Source organism: Drosophila takahashii, chromosome 2R (assembly GCF_030179915.1).
Source record: "Drosophila takahashii strain IR98-3 E-12201 chromosome 2R, DtakHiC1v2, whole genome shotgun sequence".
NCBI lineage: Eukaryota > Metazoa > Arthropoda > Insecta > Diptera > Drosophilidae > Drosophila > Drosophila takahashii.
Genome location: NC_091679.1, coordinates 1,640,945 through 1,663,696, shown reverse-complemented (window position 1 = coordinate 1,663,696; position 22,752 = coordinate 1,640,945). Strand labels below are relative to the sequence as shown.

General features: G+C 38.0%; 2 protein-coding genes, 1 long non-coding RNA gene and 1 pseudogene across 3 annotated transcripts in view; 3 read left to right on the top strand and 1 right to left on the bottom strand.

The window, feature by feature from the left end:
• LOC138912343 (kelch-like protein 10) overlaps positions 1-22,752 on the top strand; it is a 250,872-nt gene that overhangs the window by 206,779 nt on the left and 21,341 nt on the right. The gene's annotated exons all lie outside the window — the stretch shown is intronic.
• On the top strand, positions 1,665-3,058 carry LOC138912813 (uncharacterized). The gene is made up of 3 exons (XR_011418372.1): positions 1,665-2,113; positions 2,167-2,330; positions 2,746-3,058. It is a non-coding gene; the product is annotated as an uncharacterized lncRNA (long non-coding RNA).
• LOC138912491 (uncharacterized) lies at positions 3,416-4,290 on the bottom strand. The gene is made up of 4 exons (XM_070213451.1): positions 4,116-4,290; positions 3,877-4,060; positions 3,716-3,818; positions 3,416-3,662 (listed from the first exon to the last, which is right to left on the bottom strand). Exons 1-4 carry the CDS (start codon positions 4,288-4,290, stop codon positions 3,441-3,443), a joined length of 684 nt encoding a protein of 227 aa, XP_070069552.1. The 3' UTR covers positions 3,416-3,440.
• On the top strand, positions 16,796-19,004 carry LOC138912488 (uncharacterized; annotated as a pseudogene).

The following is a 22,752-nucleotide window of genomic DNA, read 5'->3' as shown; positions in this document are numbered from 1 at the left end:
CATAAGTTCGCCATAAGTAGTTTTTAAACGTCATAATTTCGCGAGAACTTATGTCGTTTAGCAGCGACATAATTCCGCGGCTGGCGAAATTATGTCGTTTTTTCTGCGGCGGACTTATGTCACTTTAAAACGACATAAGTTCGCCACAAGTAATTTTTAAACGACACAATTTCGCGCGATCCTATGACGTTTAGCAGCGACATAATTTCGCCAGAAAAAAACGACATAAGTTCGCGGACCAAATGTACTGCGCGGAATTATGTCCGCGGAATTATGACGCTATGCCGACATAAAACAACTGAACAGAGGGTAAATGATCGGGCATGGCAAACCAGGCATAATTTCTGGAGAGATCCTTTAATTTTGTGCGGAGACCTAATAATGGTAATTACTCTTATTATTATTCCTGGTCTTACATTCATATCTAAATTATGTTTGATATTTTCAGAAGACAGACAAGAAATGGATATCTAAGTACTGCATTCGGCCAAGCAAAACCCGGGAATGCTTCAGGCATTAAAAATTTGTAGTTCCAATGCTTCGATTGTAAATATTATTAATAAATACACAAACAAATATTACAAAAAACATGATTTTTATTGTGGAAAATCAGATACTGCAAAGCAGTGCAAAACCAAAACTGCGAGGGTCTGGAAAAACCAAAACTGGGAGGGTGTAGAAAAACAGATATTGCAAGTGGAGGAAAACCATAACTGGGTACGTGTGGAAAATCTATAATGCGGGAAGTCGAAAAACCAGTGGATTTTGTCCTGCATTCTTCTGCCAGAGATCCAGATAGAAACCTCATTTTCCCCTTACTTTTTATGTCACCCCCGTGTATTTTGAAACCAGAGATGGAAGAAATGTAAGGGGTGAATGAGGTTTAGTCCCTTCCGCTTCTATGGAGAAACCTCTTGAAAATATGTTATTTTCCAGAGGAATTTTCCCGGTGGGTTCCTTATTCAAAGAATTTACCAACACACCCCAATTTGATACACCAGACAGGGCAAACTCGAAAACAGAAGCGTAGAATAGCTTATAGGAAAAAGTGTAAAGTTAGTCGAAGCGAAATTTTAGCGTCAGTAATTGACAATTCTTAGGATTATCGACCGTTCGCCGAGGTCACTTTATTAGGAAAGACAATAAGTGGACTTATGGACACCGGAGCAACCATTAATTGCATCGGTGGAAATTTTGCGAGAGAGCTCGATGTCACTAACGTAAAACTAATACCAGTACAAGCTAACGTCCGCACTGCCGATGGTGTCAATCAGGCAATCGTTGGGCGAATAACCACTTCTGTGACGTTTCGAGGCGAAACAAAACAATTAACATTCTACATTGTACCATCATTACAGCAAGATTTGTATCTAGGAATTACATTTTGGACTAGTTATAATCTTCTGCCGGTATTTCTTGCTAATCAGTCATGTTAGCACAGTGTTTCTGCATTAGTTAGAGACGAACATTCTTGTATAAGTCTATCAGAAAGTCAAATTCAGGAGCTGGAAGCGGTGGTAGAAAACTTCCCTTCATTTGCGAAAAAAGGGTTAGGAGAAACAGAATGGTTGTCCCTTGATATCGACGTAGGGCAATCTACACCAATTAAACAGCGACATTACGCTGTATCTCCAGCAGTTGAAAAACTAATGTACGAGGAATTAGATAGAATGATAGCACTGGGAGTGATAGAAGAGTCAGACAGTGCCTGGTCTTCGCCAGTTGTACTAGTACGTAAACCAGGAAAAGTCCGATTATGTATCGATAGCCGTAAAGTTTATGAAGTTAGGGTTAGTACTCAACCTAACAAAAACTGGCCCAAAAAAAAAAATACTACTTTCAGACAATTATTTTTTGAGGGTCCGGTGTTGAATTATGTGGTATTACCCGCGTTTAAATATACGGTCACATTAGCTTGAACGAAAACAAGAAATTCTAAAAAACTAATAAAATGGATATTGTACTTCTAAAAGGAATAGAAATGAATGCTGTAATAGCTACTGTTGTTACAGCATTAGTTATTAAGGACAAAGACCATAAGAAGCGACCTAGATCTTGTTGGGTTAATCCGTATTTGGCCGAACGTCTCAAGAAAGGACGATTTACAACAGATGTAAGATTTGCAAAAAACAAAATAGACTACACTATAAATATCTTATTTCACAGTTTGAAGATTTAACACAAAACCCGTCGCTCTTTTTTGAAAACTTTCATATGAGTTTGGTCCATTTCAAAGAATTGTATGAGAAGTTGGAGCCAATTCTTATTCCAAAAATGTTTTCTCGTTCTGACTCTATTCGCCCCCACGAAAAACTGGCCTTAGTACTTGAGTAAGTTGTCCCGCAAATCGCTAGAACTATTAATTAAACTTTCAACCTAGGTATCTAGCTTCGGGTTCTATTCAACGTCATATTGCTTCTTCTTATCGAATAAGCAAGCAACGCGTAGGTTCGTTGATTGATTTGGTGTGCACTGAAATATGCAAGAAACTTCAAAATGAAGTACCCCCCTGGACCAAGGAAACAATGCTAGAAAATGCAGAGGATTTTGAAAATGTGTGGAATTTTCCTAACTGTGTAGGAGCGATTGACGGGAAACATGTTCCCATTAATGCCCCACCTCAAAGTGGCAGCGTATTTTTTAACTATAAGGTAGTTTTAATTACCTGAACATATCTTCTTATTGGTATTAACTAACAGATTTCTTCTTAAAGGGTTTCCACTCGATTGTAATATTGGCTGTTAGTGACGCTAAATACAGATTCACTTATTTGGATATTGGAGCGTATGGAAGTGAAGGAGATATGAACGCATTTTCTCATTGTAAGCTTGGCAAAGCCATCCTTCTGGACCAGTTGGACTTTCCAGATGACAAGCAACTAAATGAAGTTATGGTGCCATATTACTTGGTGGCAGATGATGCATTTCCTTTGTCGAAGCGCATTATGAAGCCGTATAGCTTGAAAAACTTAACTAAAGCAGAGTTAGCTTTTAATTATCGGCTTAGCCGAGCACGAAGAGTTGTCGAAAGTGCATTTGGCATACTAAGCCATAAGTGGATGGCCGTGCACAGAACTCTTTTGTGCCATCCAGATAGAGCTAAAAATATTGTCGCTGCCTGTTGCTTACTCCACAATTATGTCCTTAGAAGATGCCCATTGGAGTATAATCCAGTACGCAATACAGAACTTAATTCTTTGCCTGCTGAATTTACTCAATTTCGTGGCAGAGTACAGGAATATCCTAAATATGTAAGAAATAGCGTAAAAAACTATGTCAACAGTCCACAAGGATTATGTCCTTGGCAAAATAAATAAGCCTAAGTCACCTAAGTCGAAGTTATTAAAAAGAATCTTTTGGAATTTTTGTTTTAATTTTTTATTTATTAATTTAATCCTTGCTTAAAGCTTTCAGCGATTCCTCGTGAATCAGATTGCCAACCTAAATAACGGTTAGCTGGGCCTGTTGATAGGGCATGTTTTTCAAGAGGCTGTCCCAGTAGCCAAGCGCGGATGCGAATGGTGAAACTTCCTTCTGATTTTGATTGTTGATATGGGTATCAATAGTTTCTTTAGATTTCTTTAGATATCCGCCAAGCATCTCCACTAGAGCCATATTTTCATTGCTCTTCGGCTTTCCCTTGCCTGGTGTCGCCTTTTGTTTCTAAAAATAGATGGGGGGTTAAAAAAGTCCGAGAATTTTAAAATATTACTTACATAGTCATAGCTGCTTTTCGGCGTTGATGCGGAACAGCTTGAAATTTCATCGTCGAGGAAGTCAATGGACTCGTCGTCTTCAGTGAAATTGGTGTTGTATGTACTAAAAAATTCGTATATCATATGTTGTGTGTATTTCATATATAGGATAAAGGACTTACGTTCTTTTTGTGGAGAAGTCGGGCAAGAAAGACATGCGGTCGCCAAACTCCCACTGCACCTTTGGTTGGGACTCCAAAGCGTCCCCGCCATCTGCACCACTTTTTCGGAGTCGTAGGGAAGCCTTCTTACGATGGTACCTATAGCTTTCTCGGAGAGAGGTCCACGCATCCTTGCATTCAGTAACTTGTAAAAAATAATAATGTTAGATAATTATCCGTGCTTATTGATAATAACTTACCAGTTTTTTCTAAAGTTCCGGCAATAAAATCCCAATCCTCCCTGACAGCGTTGTTGTCGCTATGCCTAGCGTCAGTGAGGTCCCAAATTGACCCATGGTTTTTCACGCAATGGATGAGCAAGTTTTTTTCATCACTTGAAAATCCTTTGATGCGCTTGCGGCGTTGCGAAATCATTTTGATTAAACTTAAAGTGACAACACCGAAAGTGACAGCTCCGAAAATGTTCGATAAATTGAGTATAGTTTTAGTTTTTTTTTTTTGTGAGGCTGAGTACTGCCTTCCAAATGTGTCGACCAAAAATTTGCCACCAAAAATTTTGTGACGTTTTTTTATATGAAGTTTTTTGTTTTGGACGACTTTTTGTTGGGTTGAGTACTAAGCCTTACTGTAAAAAACGCATATCCGATGACCCTGATTGAGGGAATTCTAAGTCGATTACCTAAAGCCAAATACATTTCCAGTATCGACCTAAAAGATGCCTATTGGAAAATCCCTCTCAAAGCCAGCGCTCGTGACAAGACAGCATTTACAGTACCGGGAAGACCTCTTTACCAGTTCACGGTCATGCCCTTTTTCCAAACTCATGGACAAAGTAATTCCGCCAGACCTTCGAACTGAAATTTTCATTTACCTAGATGATTAGTCGTTTCGAATACGTTCGCGAAACACATGCGTGTACTCACTGCCTTAGCGAAGCGACTTTATGAGGCAGGACTAACTATAAATGTACAAAAAAGTAAATTCTGCCTCAAAGAAGTAAAATATCTAGGACACGTTATTGGTCATGGAACCATCAAAACCGATCCAGATAAAGTTATAGCTATCGAAGAATTCCCTATACCGCGATCAGTTAAACAAGTCCGTCGCTTTCTTGGCTTAACAGGCTGGTATCACAAATTTATCTGGACTGATGAAACACAGTCTTCTTTTGAAAGCCTTAAGAAATCTATGATTGAAGCTCCAGTACTGCACAGTCCTGATTTCAAGTTACCTTTTGCTATTCATTGTGATGCGAGTCACACAGGTATTGGTGGCGTACTGATGCAAAAAGATCAGGAAGGCAATGACGTACCAATCGCATATATGTCCCGTAAGTTAAACCAAAGTCAACGCAACTATTCAGTCACCGAAAAAGAATGCTTGGCAGCGGTCATGAGCGTGAAGAAATTTCGAGCATATATAGAAGGACAAGAGTTTTCTATAATAACCGACCATGCATCCTTAAAATGGCTGATGTCACAATCAGATTTAAGCTGCAGGTTGGCTCGTTGGGCCCTTAAGCTGCAAGGATACGATTTTAAGATTCACAACCGAAAGGGATGTCATAATATCGTGCCTGATGCGTTGTCCCGGGTCCACACTGAGGACTTGTCTGCTCTGGAGATACAAAAATTCATAGATCTTCAATCCGAGCATTTCACTTCAGGCGAGTATACTTCAATCAAGTCAAAAATATTACAAAATGCATCGCGAGTGCCGGACGTCAAGGTCTTGGATAAATACATTTATCGTCGTGCAGAACATACTAGTAGTGAGCAAGTATCTGACGAGGTATGCTGGAAACTTTGGGTTCCCAGACCCCTAGTACCTGCTTTGCTTAAGGAAAACCACGACGATACTTTATGCGCCCATTGTGGTATCAACAAAACCTTAGAGAAGATTCGGAGATTCTTTTATTGGCCAAATTTGGTGGTAGACATTAAAGATTACATTAACAACTGTAGTGTGTGCAAAGCCATGAAACATCCGAACCGTACTCTACGTCCTCCCATGGGAAGAGTCAGTGGAACACAGAGGTTCTTTCAGAAATTATATGTGGACTTCTTAGGCCCATATCCACGTAGTAAGGCTGGTAATATAGGCTTTTTTGTATGTTTAGATCACTTTTCAAAGTTCCCGTTCCTAAAGGCAGTCAAGAAATTCACAGCAGAAATTGTAATTCAATATTTGGAAGAGGAACTGTTTCACTGCTTTGGCGTGCCAGAGGTAATCGTGTCCGATAATGGGGTACAATTTAAATCTCATTTATTCATATATATATGTATATTATTCATATCAAGTTAAACATACACTTACGGCTGTGTATTCACCACAATCTAACGCCTCTGAAAGGGTCAACAGATCCGTTCTCGCTGCCATAAAGTCGTACCTAGAAACCGATCAAGCTAAATGGGATGATAAGCTCAGCCACATAGCCTGTGCCCTTCGAGGAACTGTGCATTCTGCCATTAATAGGTGTCTATACCAAGTTGCTTTCAGTCAAAACATGATTGTTAATGGGAAGACATATGAATTGCTTAGGAATTTAGAGATGCTGGACGATCGAACTGTAAAATTCAACAGGGAAGATTCCTTTGACATTCTTCGCCACGGAGCCAAGGTGGACATTGAACGACAACAAGGACGTAATGAGAGAGCTTACAATTTGCGAAGTCGTGAAGTACACTTCAAGCCTGGTCAAGAGATTTATAGAAGGAATTTTCAACAGAGTAATTTCGTGAAGGGCTTCAATGCAAAACTGTCCCCTACGTTTATAAAAAGCAGAGTTCGCAACCGAAAAGGGAATTGCTATTATGATATTGAAGACTTGCAAGGACGTTTTATAGGAACATACCATGCAAAGGATCTCAAACAGTAGCCCAGTACAAGCGCGGCTCACTCTTGTTGTCACCCCCAAGTGTGAGTTTGGTGGGGGGGATTTGTAGTGGCGCTTGTATCTCATGTATATATATTGCAGCCTAGAAGTATGCAATAAGATATCTTGTACAATATAGTAGTAGAACTGGCCTTCATGCAGTCTTAGTAGTAGTAGTATGAACAGAAAATTGAAGTCAATTCTGATTTATGAATATTAATAACACAGGTCAACAAAATGGACTTTATTAAAAGGTGCAGGCCTATTGGCATTAAAACATGTTAATATAGACGTATATAAGCATATCTGCATACTTAGTTTTCGCGTTTAACGGGTGGTATTTGGGCAATCGCGGTTTGAAAAAAATAGCAACATTTAATTTTTTGATTTAAGATATCTTCGAGGGTCTGTGCTCAGTTGTAATAATACCTATGCCAAAAAATTGCGTAGATGCCCTTCTACATTATTGCACTTAAGGTTCCATCATAATGTGAGTCAATCACAGCCTATGAGCCATTGAAGTAATTTGTTCACCTCTATTCCCAACCAACTTGATGCGGTGAACACGCTTAAAAAAATACAAGGAAAAATATATGCCCTAAAATATTTTACAGGCATCTAGAGGCGTCTTTCACCGAATTTTTAAGACAAATAAGACCATTGTACGTCGAAGGATGGAATTTATAGAATTTTTTCCGTAAGAACTTAAAAAGTAACAACTATTTTTAAATCTCATCTTACATAAATATCTGACACATATGTAAAAATTTGCCTTTCAATTTGGTTAGCAGTAGGCGCCGAACATAGACAAATTATATTTTTAAGGGGTAATATGCCTTAAAAAAAATCCCCACCACAATTTTAAGGCGACGCCACTGTTATCTTTAAAAAGCCTACTGTGTAAAATCACGACAAACTCGTTACGTAAGAGTGACTCTAAAATACTTGTTACTTTTCCCATTCTTACGGAAAAAATTCTATAAATTCCATTTTTCGAAGTACAATAGTGGGATTTATCTCAAAAATTCGGGAAAAGACGCCTCTAGATGCATGTAAAATATTTTAGGGCACATATTTTTCCTTGTATTTTTATAATCAATAATATCGTATAAGGATTAAAAAAATCAGAGAAATTTATTGAAGTCGGCATAAATGGTTAGAAAAATATTTTTCGAATTTAGTATTTTTTTTAGGGTAGTCCCCAAGTATCGGGAAGGGTTACGGTCGATCTCGATATTGGAAAGGTTTGAAATGTCAAAAATCGAGGTTATAGCTTCCGGGTCTAGGCCAGATATACCCGCCATATTCTACCCTCATTCTTTTCCGATTTGACCACCAAGCTGTACAGACGTGTTTTTTAAAAACCTCTCTCCACACCAGTCGTATATATAAACCACGTGTAATTGGCCAGAAAAGTGAAAATAATTATTTAAACCACAAGTGGTGCAACGGAAAAGAATTTCCAAATCAAGGCTTTTACTATTTCGGTGCCAGTTCTGAGATGGGTAATTTAATTTAGAATTTTCTCTCACGTGCAAATCTAACCTCCGATTTTCACATTAGATTGGCACCAAATGCATAATTGCATGCCATTGTAGCAGTCCCTAACTCAACGAGTATAATTTCAACAAATTTAGACGAGAAAACCCGCCCAGCGCAACCATAAGAGAAATTTTCATAACCAGCGACGAATACAACAAAAATCATCCGATCATCCCAGGCGTATACGTGGTCCACAGCGACAAGAAGCTGCCATCCGCGTAAACTATAAATTTCTACCAAACAACCACCCACTTGGGCCGAAAACCCAACGCGCGGCCGTTTAAACCTTGAAAATACATAATCATATTCATAGCTCTGCAAAAGAGAGCTTCGAGAAAAAACATCGCAAGGCGCTGCCCACAGCAGCGAAACTTTCCATTTTCCAATACTTCCATTAGAGAGTTAAAGTTAAAGGCCTAGGTAACTTCTAGCAGTCGTCTCCACGTCGTTGTAAAGTATTGATCTACGAAGGTCCCCGATACCCGGCTAAAATCGCGAGAAATTAAGTAAAACCGCAGATCGCGTTAGTGGCAGGAGCATGTGGCTCAAAGGCCGTTAAAAATGTCGTAATATCGACATATAAGTTAGGCCCGTCTTAGTTGTAAGATTTCATATTTTTTTCCTATTTTTCTTATTGTAAAAATCGGCCATGAGGCAAAGAAAGAGTAAATGGCTGCGAAAATGGTGATAAATGTGCGAAATTAAAGGTAAAAATCAGTGAAGAGAAATAGTGTATAACAAACATATTTGTTGGCTTCAAAATCCAATAAAGTGCATGTGTCTTACGTAATCATCATTGCCATTACATAATCATGCCAAACCTAATCCCGTTTATTAAATACAAATAATTAATGACTGAAAAGATAGTCATATATAATCGCGCGCGCAAACATAATGCTGAAATATAATACCTAAAAACATAAAGCCAATACCCAAAATTAAAAACTGTTATCCAGCGACAGATCTTTCGACGATGGACCAGCAAAAGCGTAAGTCTTAAGTCTCCCAAAAATTCCCAAGTGAATATTTCGCACTTGTCTTGCTACCGCGCTTCTTATAGAGATAATGCCGTCGTAATACCGCCGCCTGCAAAAATTACGCTGCTGATTGCGATCGAGATTATCTCCATAGATATTTAAATTTAAATTCCTTTTATTTCTTTCGTAATTAAATGGCTTTACAAGGCCAATGCCTTGATTCTGAATTTTGCTCGTTTCTTTATCGATGTATGTTTATGATGAAACAGAATCTTTTCTTTTAATTTTGGAAATAACTACGTTACTGACGGCATACATCGAGAAATCATTATTGTAATTAAATATTAAAAGGAACAAAGCCTCTTGTAATGATATAATCTATTACTTTGTTCGGTTTTCCTTAAAGAAAAAAACCCAACCAAAATAATTATGAGTAAAAATGAATAATTATGATTATTGCCCTATTTCTTATATTAAACTGATATATATTTTGCATGTACATTTATATTTAATTAATAATTTCTTTCCCTACAGCAGTGTATTGCTCTTTCTTTGCCCGCGCAAAAATGTAAATAAAAATATAAAATTAATATAAATAAAAATGTTATTAAAGATAGCTTGCAATTATATGAAATGAAATAATACATTATAAAATTAAAATAGTGAAATTACTGCGAATTACTATTAGCTAAAATTAATGTCGAGGAGTGTGGGATATAAATTGTTTAATTAAAGTTACAAATATGAAAACGAACTAAAGCGCAATTTTAGTTGGGAAGCCATGCTTAACCCTAGAAAGCCCATGAACTATTAAGGAACGATTGACCAAGGGATCGCCAGCCGTGGGCTACGCGAAAGGCGATCATGGTAGGGTGGGGATAAGGACACTGAATACCACCACAGTGTCCTTAAGCGTCCGTTGTCCTTGAGGTTGAGTGTCATGCCTTAATTTCTACTACCTTTTTCTATTTCTTTTCTTTTCCCGGTCTTTTTCCCCCTTTTCCCCTGGCAATCGCACGCGATATTTAATCTAAATAAACATGTATGAAGCTGAGCATTAGAGTAGAGATCAGCAGAATTAACCCACCCCGACTACCGAACTGAGAAGCTAGAACAAGCGCGTGCCTAGCTGCTCTACCTAAACCCACCATCCGCTCCATGCAAACGTTGCATGCTACACGGGTCCACAATAGTTATATCCAGGAATGTGAAACTCAATCGGAAGATAATCTGTTAACTTATTAATAAGACCACTTCCACGTTTACGGTGTAAATAATGACTGATGTGATTATAAAAATGTTTCCCCAGTATATATTGTCTTTATTCATTGAAGATTTATCACGGAATAAACATATTTATAATAGGATGCGGATAATAAAGCAAAAAAATATCATTCTTGTTCGTAACATTGGGAAAGTGAACAATGTTAAACAACCACCACGTCACAGTGAATTATTACCAAACATAATTAGAGCTCTAGTGGTTGGTCCATCCAACTGCGGGAAAACTAATGTAATGATCAGTCTAATTGAGAGTCCAAATGGATTGAGATTTGAAAATATAGGATTACGTGTTTTCAAAGAGTCTATACCAACCGAAATATGATTACTTGGAAAAGCTATTAATACATACATTCTCTCAAAACGAAACTGTTTTACCACCCACCGAAGCAAAAACTAATTCAATCATGATTTTCGACGATGTGGCTTGTGAGAAACAAGATAATATTTGATCATATTTCTGTATGGGTCGTCACAAAAATATTGATTCTTTATATGGTACAATGCAAATGTAATTATTATGTTTAAACAGGATGATTTAAATATGCGACACATATTTCGATATCATATCGTGCCTGACATAAATTATGAGACACTTACGAAAATTTGTCAAAAATGTTGGGAGGATAAATATGGATTTTTATATATAAGTAAGGATGACAATATTGATAAGGGACAATATAGAAAAGGATTTGACCAATTTATTGTTCTTTAATTTTAATATAAGTTTGGAACGGGGTTGTATGACACCTAGTTGAACAACAGATTTCAAAATGGTTAGATCATTGACTCTATCAGTGAATGGAAATAGTTCCGTTATAAACACAGTTTATTTTCCACCAATTGAATCAATCGGGGAATATGAGTGTGAGCTAGTTGAGTTTAACATGTACAACTCAATTCCCAACGTGGATTCAAATAACAACCTCTTTCATATTGGTGATAAAGTTATTATTATTCCCTCGGTCTGAGGAACTTGTGAGATTGTTCTGAAGCCGCCTAGCTGGGGCGACCGAGCGGGTCGCAGGTTGCGGATAGCGGACGACCTCGCTCCAGGCCAACTGCGAATAAGCCGGAGGTGGAAGTCGAACACGGAATCGTGGACGGAAACCCCAGCAAATAAGCAGTCCCGGACAAGCCAGCGGGTATCTTGCAACGACGCAATACCGACGATGCGATTTGTTCAGCCGCATCTAAACAGTTGCTTTACACAAACCAAATATCCCCCATACACCACCTACCCACTTCCTCTCCCAAACAACATCTCACTCCGGGCCGGACTGCGGTGTAATTCGGACCATGCCAAGAGTCAGCCTGGCTGGGGGCCCTTACCCGGGTACCGCGGATCTCGTGGGACCAATTATGGAAACAATAAATAAAAACACAAACAAGAAAACGGAGACGGGAACTCCACAAAAACCAGGCGCTGCAAGGACAAACGATGGTACCATTGCAAGCACCAGTAGGGCCCATCCCAAACTAGGGATGTCGGGGGACAGAAAGTCGCTAACGCCTCCGCTATGTGCGCATCTGCGCCAAAACCAGCAAAGTCGATCGGGTCACCCGCTGGTGTCAAGAAGAAGTTCACGTACGCCCAAACCCTGATCTCGCATGCCAGAAGCAATGTGGCCACGCCTTCGCCCGAATGGCAAGGGAAATCCGGAGAACAGGATCTCCAGAAACAAATGGAAGGCGGTTGAGTCCGAGCTGTCTCTTATTTCCCTGCGTATGGTACGCGAGAAGCCCGGTTCATCGCCTTGCTGTATGGTCGGTGGCTGGTACCAGGGCAGTGTAAAAGTGGTGGCCTGCGATAATCAGCGATCAGCTGACCTATACAAACAGGCGGTAGGACAGCTTGGAGCAGTTTACGAAGGGGCGAACATAGTCGCACTAGATTGGTGTGACGTCCCCAGTAGACCACGAGCCAGAATTTGGCTCCCAGCAGCAATCGTATCACCGGAGGACATCCTTTATATGTTGCAGGAATGCTACCCACATCTCCCCACAAAAGACTGGAAAGTCGTTAAGGTGGAGGAGCACGCAGGTGACGTGAACCAAGCGATCGTGGTACTAAATAAGGAGTCGGTCGCTCCCATAGAGGCTGCTCGGGGAACGCTCAACTATGGTTTCAGTGCCATACATATAAAGATCTATAAAGGGGACTCTAATTCCTCGGGAAGTCCTGCCGGCAACCCAGCTGAGCAGGTGCTTGCGGAGGAAGTGGAGGCCCCTGGCATGCCGGAGGACGGCTACTCAAACGACTCTTCGCTGAGCAGAGAGATGCGAGCACTGGGGCCGGCAATCGATGAAGTGGACCTGAGCGACTCGGAGGCCGACGTTACTGTGGTGGAGGTTGCAGCTGGGGATGTCGCTAAGACTCCTGCAGATCAACCTACATCACAGTAAAGCAGCGTCCGCTAACCTTTTGCTTCGCCTGGCCACAGGCGAAGCCGACATGGTCTTAGTTCAGGAACCCTGGATAGCAAGAGGCAGGGTTGCTGGACTAGGAACAAAAGATTACAAGCTTATGCTTGACCCCAAACAAGGTAAAATTCGAACCTGCATTTTAGCCAAACGGCATCTTAGTACATTTCTGCTTCGCAATTACAACGGAGACAACACAGCAATAAGCCTGTAGCTGCAAAGCGGCTCTATTAGGATGCTATCGGCCTACATGGCTTTTGAAAAGGTAGACCCCCCAGACGCGCTAGTCAAAAGACTGGTACAGGAATGTGAAGAGCTTAAGAAAGGTTTGGTGGTAGGATGCGATGCAAATGCCCACCATAACAGGGGCAATATCCCTACTTTTATAACAAAAACGTGCCAAACGATCATAGATCTAACCCTGGCATCAGATTCACATATAAGCACAGTCACAAACTGGGCTGTCTCCGACGAGCACTCATTTCTAGATCACAGGTTTTTAGAGACAACTTTGTCCCTCGTGTCACCTGCGCCTGTCAGCTTTGCCAACCCCAGGCGGGCAAACTGGAGTAAATACAAAGAAATTCTATCGAGCGTCCTCACCAGGGAGCCACTAGAAAGCACTCTTTGCACTTTGCGAGCTAGATAATATAGTAAACAATTTCACAGAAGCATGCAAAGCGGCATTCACAGCTGCATGCCCGTTAGGAAAACCTAGAGGAAAGAAAAAACCTCCTTGGTGGACCCAGCAATTATCAATCCTCAGAGCGAAATGCAGAAGCCTGTTCAACAGAGCGAAATCTACAAATGAGGACATAAACTGGCAAAGCTACAAAAAGGAACTAGCCACATACAAAAAGGCCATCACAAAAGAGAACTGCGTGGCAGAAAAATACTTTCTAAGACAGCCGTGTCCTTAAGCTATCTACAACAGGCTGACGGATCATGGTCGGACTCTAGTGAAGCCTACTTCTAGACGCTCACTTCCCAGGGAGCCTGCAAACAGGACATTCCCCAGGAAGACACACTGGAGAAGGAATAAACCTAAATCTCCTACTATCAGACCGTAATATAAACTGGTCTATACATAGTTTTAAACCGTACAAATCGCCGGGACCGGACAACACAAATTCAGCAAGCAGGACAGCAAGCTATAAACTGGCTGAGAAAAATCTTCTTGCAGTAGGAGAACTACCTACAGCGTGGCGGGAAACGAAAGTCGTTTTCATCCCTAAGGCAGGGAAGGCCACCCATACTACAGCGAAGGATTTTAGACCGATAAGTCTGACATCATTCCTGCTAAAAATCCTAGAGACTAATAGGTCTACACATTAGAGACATCATTGACCCGACGCAGATATCAGAGGCGCAACACGCATACACCAAAGGTAAGTCGACCGAATCGGCGATACACTTGGTAGTAAGCAACATCGAGAAATCACTCAGTATACAAGAATACACCCTGATCGCCTTCCTTGACATAGAAGGAGCTTTCAATAACGTGCTTCCCACGGCAATAACAGAATTCCTCAATGAACTAGGGGTTGAGCCACCGCTGGTGGTGCTGATCCACAAATTGCTGATAAGCAGACTGGTCACGGCCACACTAGGGACCTCGACCCAGACTAGACTAGTGAACAGAGGCACTCCGCAAGGAGGTGTACTATCACCCCTCTTATGGAATATCGCGGTAAATAAACTACTGCGGATTCTTGAAGGAGGAGGCTGTAAAATAATGGCATACGCAGACGATGTTGCTATCATCTTTAATGGTAAGTATCCACAAACGCTATGCGATCTTATGACTGCAAAACTAAAAACACTATCGGAATGGACTACACAAAACGGACTTGGGGTAAATCCCTCAAAAACGGAACTAGTCCTTTTTACAAATAGATACAAAATCCCAAAACTCAACAACTGTAATCTCTCTTTTAGCGAGCACGCAAGATACTTGGTGTTAGTCTAAACTACTATAAAATTCGACCCCTAAAAAACGGTCAGTAGCAAATTACACCCAGAACGGATTGAATTAAAAATCTAGAAAAATCACAGTAATTACTAAAATAATTAGCAGCCGCGTAAGGGGTACTTATTAGAAAAAAAACGACCCCAAAGAGCCCCAAAATTCGATTTGTTTTTTTTTTAATTTTTTCTTTTGCCATTTCTCTGTTATAAATGTTGTTAAAACGGTTTAAAAATGTGATGTTCATAATCTTATGGCATACCCGCACATAACTGCATTTAAATTTCTTGGAGATTTAGCATCCTTAACCAAGTCCCCAATATTTTGAAATTTGGCTAACCTAATGTGACGTCACGCGTCCCCATATGTTTGTATGTATGTTCTGCTGGCGCATGTATGTATGTGCATATGTATGTCCTGCTGTCGCAATTTAAGTGTGACCGCGCAAGGGGAAAATGAAAATACCACAGCCAAAAAAAATCGATTATATCGCAAATTTTAAGTAAACGTTAAATAATCGGTAGACCTTACAGAAATCCTATTAAGCTGAATTTTACAGTCGAAATTTTCCCTAAAATTGCTTCTGTTTTTTTAAATGCAACAGCCCGATAAGCAAACTATTTATTAGTTTTCAAATGTTGAGTTATCGACAAACTTTTGATTTGTATAAAACAAAAACAAACAATGATTTGCTCTGCTATGTACACACACACGCACAAAATAAATATATTCAAAAAACAAGAAAGGAAGCTAGCTTCGGCCAGCCGAAGCTTATATACCCTTGCAGATCATTCCCATTAATTAACAAATCGCAAAAATGTTCAATTTTCTAATATTTCTCATTAATTTTCCGATCGTTCCTATGGCAGCTATATGATATAGTCGTCCGATTTTGATCAAATTAAAATTGAAATTTGGAAATATTTAAAAAGAGTCATATCCTAGTGTAGAAGATAATACAATAAAAACCAAAGAAGCTAGAATTTATTTCCTATTACTTTTCCATTAATTTACCGATCGTTCCTATGGCAGCTATATGATATAGTAGTCCGATTTTTTAAATATTTTATTCGAAATTCAGAAATATTTAAAAAATAACATCCCCAAAAGTAGAAGGTAATATTTCAAAAAAACACCGAAGCTAGAATTTTTTTAACGTTTTCTTTTCCGATCCTTCCTATAGGAGCTATAAGATATAGTTGTCCGATCCGGTTGGTTCCGACATATATAATACCTGCAATAGAAAGAAGACTTTTGGGAAAGTTTCATCCCGATAGCTCAAAAACTGAGAGACTAGTTTGCGTAGAAACAGACAGACGGACAGACGGACAGATGGACAGACGGACAGACGGACAGACGGACATGGCTAGATCGACTCGTCTAGTGATGCTGATCAAGAATATATATACTTTATGGGGTCGGAAACGTCTCCTTCACTGCGTTGCAAACTTCTGACTGAAATCATAATACCCTCTGCAAGGGTATAATGTGAATTTTACACACACAGCCATTAGATACATATGTATATGCGTGTGTACGTTTGTGTGTGTGCATTGCAGCTGACTAAGGAATTGAGATTCGATCATGATCGATATCCTTTTGCTTAAAGAATATTTCCTTTTTCATTTCCACAACATACTTACATAAGACATTTTGTAACCGATTTTTGTGAACTAAAATTCAAATCGCATTGATAATATTAAAAGAACATTAAATATTCAAACCAATTGATTCTCTTGCTCTTAATTACACGTGCTCATATTGTTTAAACAAATTCAAATGTTTAAACAATTTGATTCAAGGTGAAAAATTAATGTGAAAACAAAAATACTGAAACAAAATATCAATGATAAAATGCAGTAATTTGGAATTGCCTTTCTTGATCTATTTTCTAAAATTAATCAAATACATAAAGCAAAACATTGCTCCGTATAATTGTTTCCCCTATAATAGTTGTCTACTGTGGATACCTTTCAAAAACCCCCCGGTGGCAAATTTGCCAAGAGTACTTGGTTTGTAATAGTTTAAATAAATAGTTTAAAAATTGCATCTTTAAAAAACAAAAAATAGAAATAGAAAATAGAAATAGAAAATGTAGAACGAGGTAGCAAGGCCAATATCAACAGGATTTGTTTTAAGGGACCGATGAAATAAAAATAAGCCTAAAATTATCCTATCTCTGGCATTAATTTTTTTAAAATAAGAATTGGAGACATTAATTTTTTTTTAACTGTCGAAGGATAAACATCCCATCACATTTTGAAGCGGTTGTAACATTTCAAGGCGAACTTAAATTAAAAATATTCCCTCAAATTTTTTAAATCTTAATCAAAATTATTATATTGGTTGTTGGAGAGCTATGTAAAACTTGTAGCAATTTTTTTTAAGAAAACAAGTTTTTTTCCAGAAGTAAACGCTAATCGATTTGGAATTGAATTACATACTTAACGCGGCGTGATAATCCATATTTTGGCAGTTTTTTGCTTTGTTTTCGATAAAGTACTGCTTTGAAATTCATATTTTTGCACTCTTAATTCATACAAAAAAATTCATAAATTTATCTGGGTAAGAGCGGGACAGCAATAGTCAAAACTCTCAGAAATTGCAAAAGAGTTTAATATTTTTAACATGTAAATTTAATCAAATTCGTATCCTATCTATTTTTTTCTTAAATAAATTTTTTTTCAAATAATGTTTTTAGGCTTTAATGGCAATGGATTGGGAATTTAATTACATGCTCAACGCAGTATGACATTCTATATTTAAATAATATGTTTTGGACAAAATACTAATGTTTTGAATGAAATTAGTGTAAGGATTTGTGTCGAAAAAGGAATCTGTTTGTTTCTGTTTTGTCCATCTGTTAACTTATGCAAACAATCCATAATAATTTTAAAAAGATTTAAAAAAGACACATGTTTTTTTAAGTAGTTTTCAAAGGACAAAATATTTTTGTTTTTACGGATATCAAGGGAAAAAGTTCTGATAAAATCTTTTCTCGGTTTATAGAATAAAAATGAGGAATTTTTTAAATTTAAAATAAGTAACAAAGATAAAGCAATGCTTAATTTTCAATTTTAATTTCCGCAGGCGAAGCTGCGGGCTACAGACCCTGCTAGTACTATATAAGCGTCTTAAATGGGTCTTAAACAACCAAGAGGGAACCAAGAAAGGGCTACGGGATACGGGGCAATGGAAAGCCCAACTGTATGGTCACGCTAAGATTCTTTAGCATGACAAATCGATCCCGCCAAAAACGGATCTATGTAAAACCCGTGAATACAGTCCCACACCCTTCGAAGCTCTGATCCCAGGCACGGAAGTATGGGATCGGGGTCGACCGGGCTCAATGGACGCAATCTGTTTATATACAGACGGCTCCAAACTAGACGGACACGTAGGTGGAGGCATATACTCCGAGCAATTAGAGATCAGGCAGTCAGGCAGACTTAAATCAATCTACTCGACGAATACAAACTCCCGAACAATAGCTGACTGTCGCAAATCTCTCCACGAGATGGCTAGTCAGTTTACTGTCAGCCTTATATGGGTTCCGGGTCACCGGGATATCGTAGACAACTGTATAGCAGACGAGCTAGCCAGGCAAGGCACCACTATAAATCTCCTTCCAGGAAAGGAGAAAGTTGGCATGCCTATGGCTACCTGCAAGCTAATTATTAAAAACCATTTCAGCAAACCATTTAGCCAACACTCAGTGGCAAAAAACACCGCATGGCCTGCAATAAACGATAAGAAAACATCAGAACTACTTAATTTCAACCGCACTGAGTGCAGCATGCTCATTCGAGTACTCACAGGCCACTGGCTCGTCGGCGCACACGCCGGCAGGCTAAAAGCCCCTAAAAATGATTTTTGTAGAAGCTGCAGGGATGAGAAATAAGAGGAAACGGTGGAACACCTACTCTGTTCATGCCCAGCCCTATGCAGGCTTAGACTAAAACACTTAGGATATCCTTTCATAAATGACCTGACCGAAATATCGCAGACTAACCTCAAGAGTCTAAGCTCTTTTATTAAATTCTCCGGATGGGGGACTTGCTGATCGACCAACCTACAGGCTGACTCTTAACGGATAGGGGACCCAAAAATAGAGATCATACGGTATCACAATGGACCCACAGAGTGTGCCAGGCTATAGTCTGGCAGCCGGCCTAATTTAACCTAACCTAACCTAAACTATTATTATTCCCACCGGCTCCTATGAACTCAACAATATTTCTCAATTTATTTACAACAAGTTAAAGGATTATAATCTGGAAAATACAGTGAAAATTGTAAGCAATAACAATACACTTCAAGTGGAAATGATTAGCAGAAAGAAGATATATACTTTAATAAGGAGAGGTCAATAGGTCATTTGTTTGGTTTTAAGCAAAGAGTGTTAAGGGCAAACCAAAATCACTTGTCCGATAATGGTGTCAACATTTTAAAAATTAATTCCATTCGTTTGGAATGTAATATTGTGAGTGGCTCTTACGTTGATAATATACCAAATCACGTATTACATGAGTTTGCAATTTCGGTTCCAGCGGGCTATAAAATGACTGTGACACCACACAATCTCATCTATTTACCTATTAACTGCAGAGAAATAAGTACTCTCTCAATACATGTCGTTGTTCAGAACGGAGATTTATTGTATTTGCATGGTAAAAACGTATCAATTCGCATATATATTCGCGCAATAGAATGATAATTTACAATAAAAGCATCGGTATACTTCATCAACCGCGCACTAGTAGTAAAGCTAAAGAAACAGGATTAAATCAAAAGGGTCTTACATTAAAAAACAAATTGTTTTAAAAATCACTGGTCTTTAAAATTCAAATCTGATAATAATAATAATAAGAAGCATTTAAAAATGAATGAAATTTTAAATGTTCGTGAGAGACCGGTTTCAGATGAAAGTATTTCGAAAAAGGAATATCATACATATTCCTAATATCATCAAACATTTAAAGCAAATGATGAAATACGTATTTGTATTCAAAATCATTACTTGTATGTACTCTTTCACGAAAGCTATCTTAATTTTCAAGGAGTTGTTAAGAGAGTAGCAGTCGATGATCAGTGGTGCTTACTGATAATATCAATGTTACGTTTCGCCATAATTGTATGTATGATGTAAATGTTAAAAATAAAGCAAACCATACATATGTTTTGGAAATGATTAATATTAGCTGGAAAATCCCTCATCTAACACCCAGTGATGCTGCAAAGATTAAAATGTATGATATAATAAAGAGTGGCGAAAAATTTACCGATTGCTTTCCGTAGTTGGGATACATACATAAACCCAAAACTGATACAGGGAAATCAACACGTCTGGAGCTTAAAGATAGGAAGTAATAGAGAACGACCGAGATTTGCCATTATAGCCTTTATGTTGAATGGAGAACTAATTACAAATAATTTATCCAACCTGAAAGTCCACTTGAATTCAAAAACGTATCCATATGATGACTTAAATGTAAACTTTGACAATGACAAATATGCTCACCTTTATGATATGTATGCATGGTTTCAAAAGAGTTATTACAACCGACCAGCAGAACCATTTTTATCATCGACAGAATTTAAAAGTAAACATATTTTTGTAGTTGACCTTTCATATCAAAATGAAACAGTTAAATCGGGACCTATCGACGTGAGAATTTCAATCGATTTGAAAAAAGCAAACCATGAAAACACCCAAGCATATTGTCTCCTTATTCACGATCGTTTAGTTAAGTATAGTCCTTTAAGTGGGTTAGTTCAAAGAATTGTCTAACAATATATCAACCACATAAAATGGAGAAAGATCTAGTTGCAATTGATGTACAAGGATTTTTTGATTACAACGACAAGTTCATTCTAAAAGAAATTGGAGTTGTATTTAGCAAAGAAAATAAGTTTAACAAAATTTCGTTATACAACCTCCATTTTATTTCACTCGTCTTAATAACAAGTCACGAAAAACTGCTCTCTGGCTCACCAAATACCATCATAAAATTTTTTGGAACGATGGTATAAACAACTTTAAGCAAACAAGAAAATTTATTAAACAAATCACTTCGGGAAGATGGTTTTATGCAGGGGAATTGAAAAGAAACGTTTTCTAGAAATCTTTCTCAGATCACCGCACATAAGAGATGTTGAAAAGATGTTCAATCCCAAAAGAAAGAAATCCACATTTGTTGAGTTGATAATTCAAACTGATTTTTATTTTGTAAAACACTAGCAATATTACGAACAAAGCCATGGTCATGTGTGAACATTCTGCAAGGGGCCAGGAAGAATTATGGCCTGCATTCGTCTTGCTACATTTATTCGTCTTATCATATAAACAATTAAAATTAATATAATTACTAAACCTACGATTAATGCCGCATGACCTGACAGGTGATGAAAATTCAGTCCTTTTAATTCATAGTGATTTTCTCTTATTTCTTTTAATTCATTTTTTAGTTTAGCTAACTCTTTATTGTGGTCAATAATCGGCAATGTTAATGGATTCCAAACAATACTTGGAATCTTACTTATAATACTTACATAAGAAACTGATATTGGCTCGTAAGCTTCTGACTGGATACTATGATGAGCTATTAATATTTTGTCGTCTGTTCTTATAGTGCAACCAGACACAATCGTTAAAATTCCTTGCTCAGGCAGGTCTATTAAATCTTGCGGTAAATTATTACATTGAATTCTAGCTTTAGTTATTTCTGGAACCTTAAATAGCCAACTACCTTTCTTTTGCAACTCAACCCAGTAAGAATTGATCTGAGTCATTTTTTTATAAATACAATTAGAGGGACTATTTGGTTTAAAGGGAGTTATTTCGCAAGTATTGTCATTAGCGCTACTCCAAGGCCAATTACCTTCACATATTACGTTATTAGCTTTCCATTTTTGACACCTATTTAAGGTAGCTTCCGACATTAGATGATAGGAGTCTATTTCAAAATTGTAAACTAAATCAAATAAAAACACCTCTTAACGAGGTAAAAAACTAATGACGATCGCACCTTCAACATACAAAAGTTCTGATATCAACATTTGTGACGAAAAATTATTACACTCGTCATTAAATACACTTTCTAATATTTTCTCATTCGGCCCGCCCTAGCATACTATTTTAGCCTTTTTACCTTCATAGGCATTTTCTATTGCAGCGTGCCGAATGAGGAAATCTTAGAAAGTCTATTTAATGACGAGTGTAATAATTTTTCGTCACAAATGTTGATATCAAAACTTTTGTATGTGCGATCGTCACTAGTTTTTTACCTCGTTAAGAGGTGTTTTTATTTGATATCAGAAGTTTTTGTTTGTTTACTTTTGCTCTCATAGGTGCAAATATAAACATTTAAATTTAAATTGGTCAATCATAATTTGTAAACCATTGTATTTAAACAAATTAAGTTAAAAAGGCGTTTAAGTATTTCAAAATACCTTTTAAACGAGGTATAGCACATGTCTGTAGCTTCAGTAGTGTATAACTACAAACTAACGAAATTTAGCTATTTCTATCTTTTTTTCCGCTAAAGCAGCGGGTTTTTCCAAAAGTCGTAAAACAAAAGTTTCCTATTTGGAACTCCTTAAAACAATTTAAATGATTCTATGAGCCTAAAATACAGTTTGGATACCCACGCACAAAATTAAACACTCAGGAAGCGTTAGTTGTTCCGAACTGGCAAAAGTGGCTATTTTCGTTTCTGAATAACTTTTAAACGCGATTTTTTACATAAACAAGATACATACCAAAATTTAAGGAATCTCAAGGGCTATACAGTTTTAAGTTGTAAGGAAAA

Bases quoted from the DNA above. Each gene is read 5' to 3' on its own strand.
- LOC138912491 (XM_070213451.1), bottom strand. From the start codon at position 4,290: ATGATTTCGCAACGCCGCAAGCGCATCAAAGGATTTTCAAGTGATGAA. The intron at 3,819-3,876 runs GTAAGTCCTTTA...CGAATTTTTTAG, and splicing joins GACTTCTCCACAAAAAGAAC to TACATACAACACCAATTTCA. The intron at 3,663-3,715 runs GTAAGTAATATT...ATCTATTTTTAG, and splicing joins CGAAAAGCAGCTATGACTAT to AAACAAAAGGCGACACCAGG.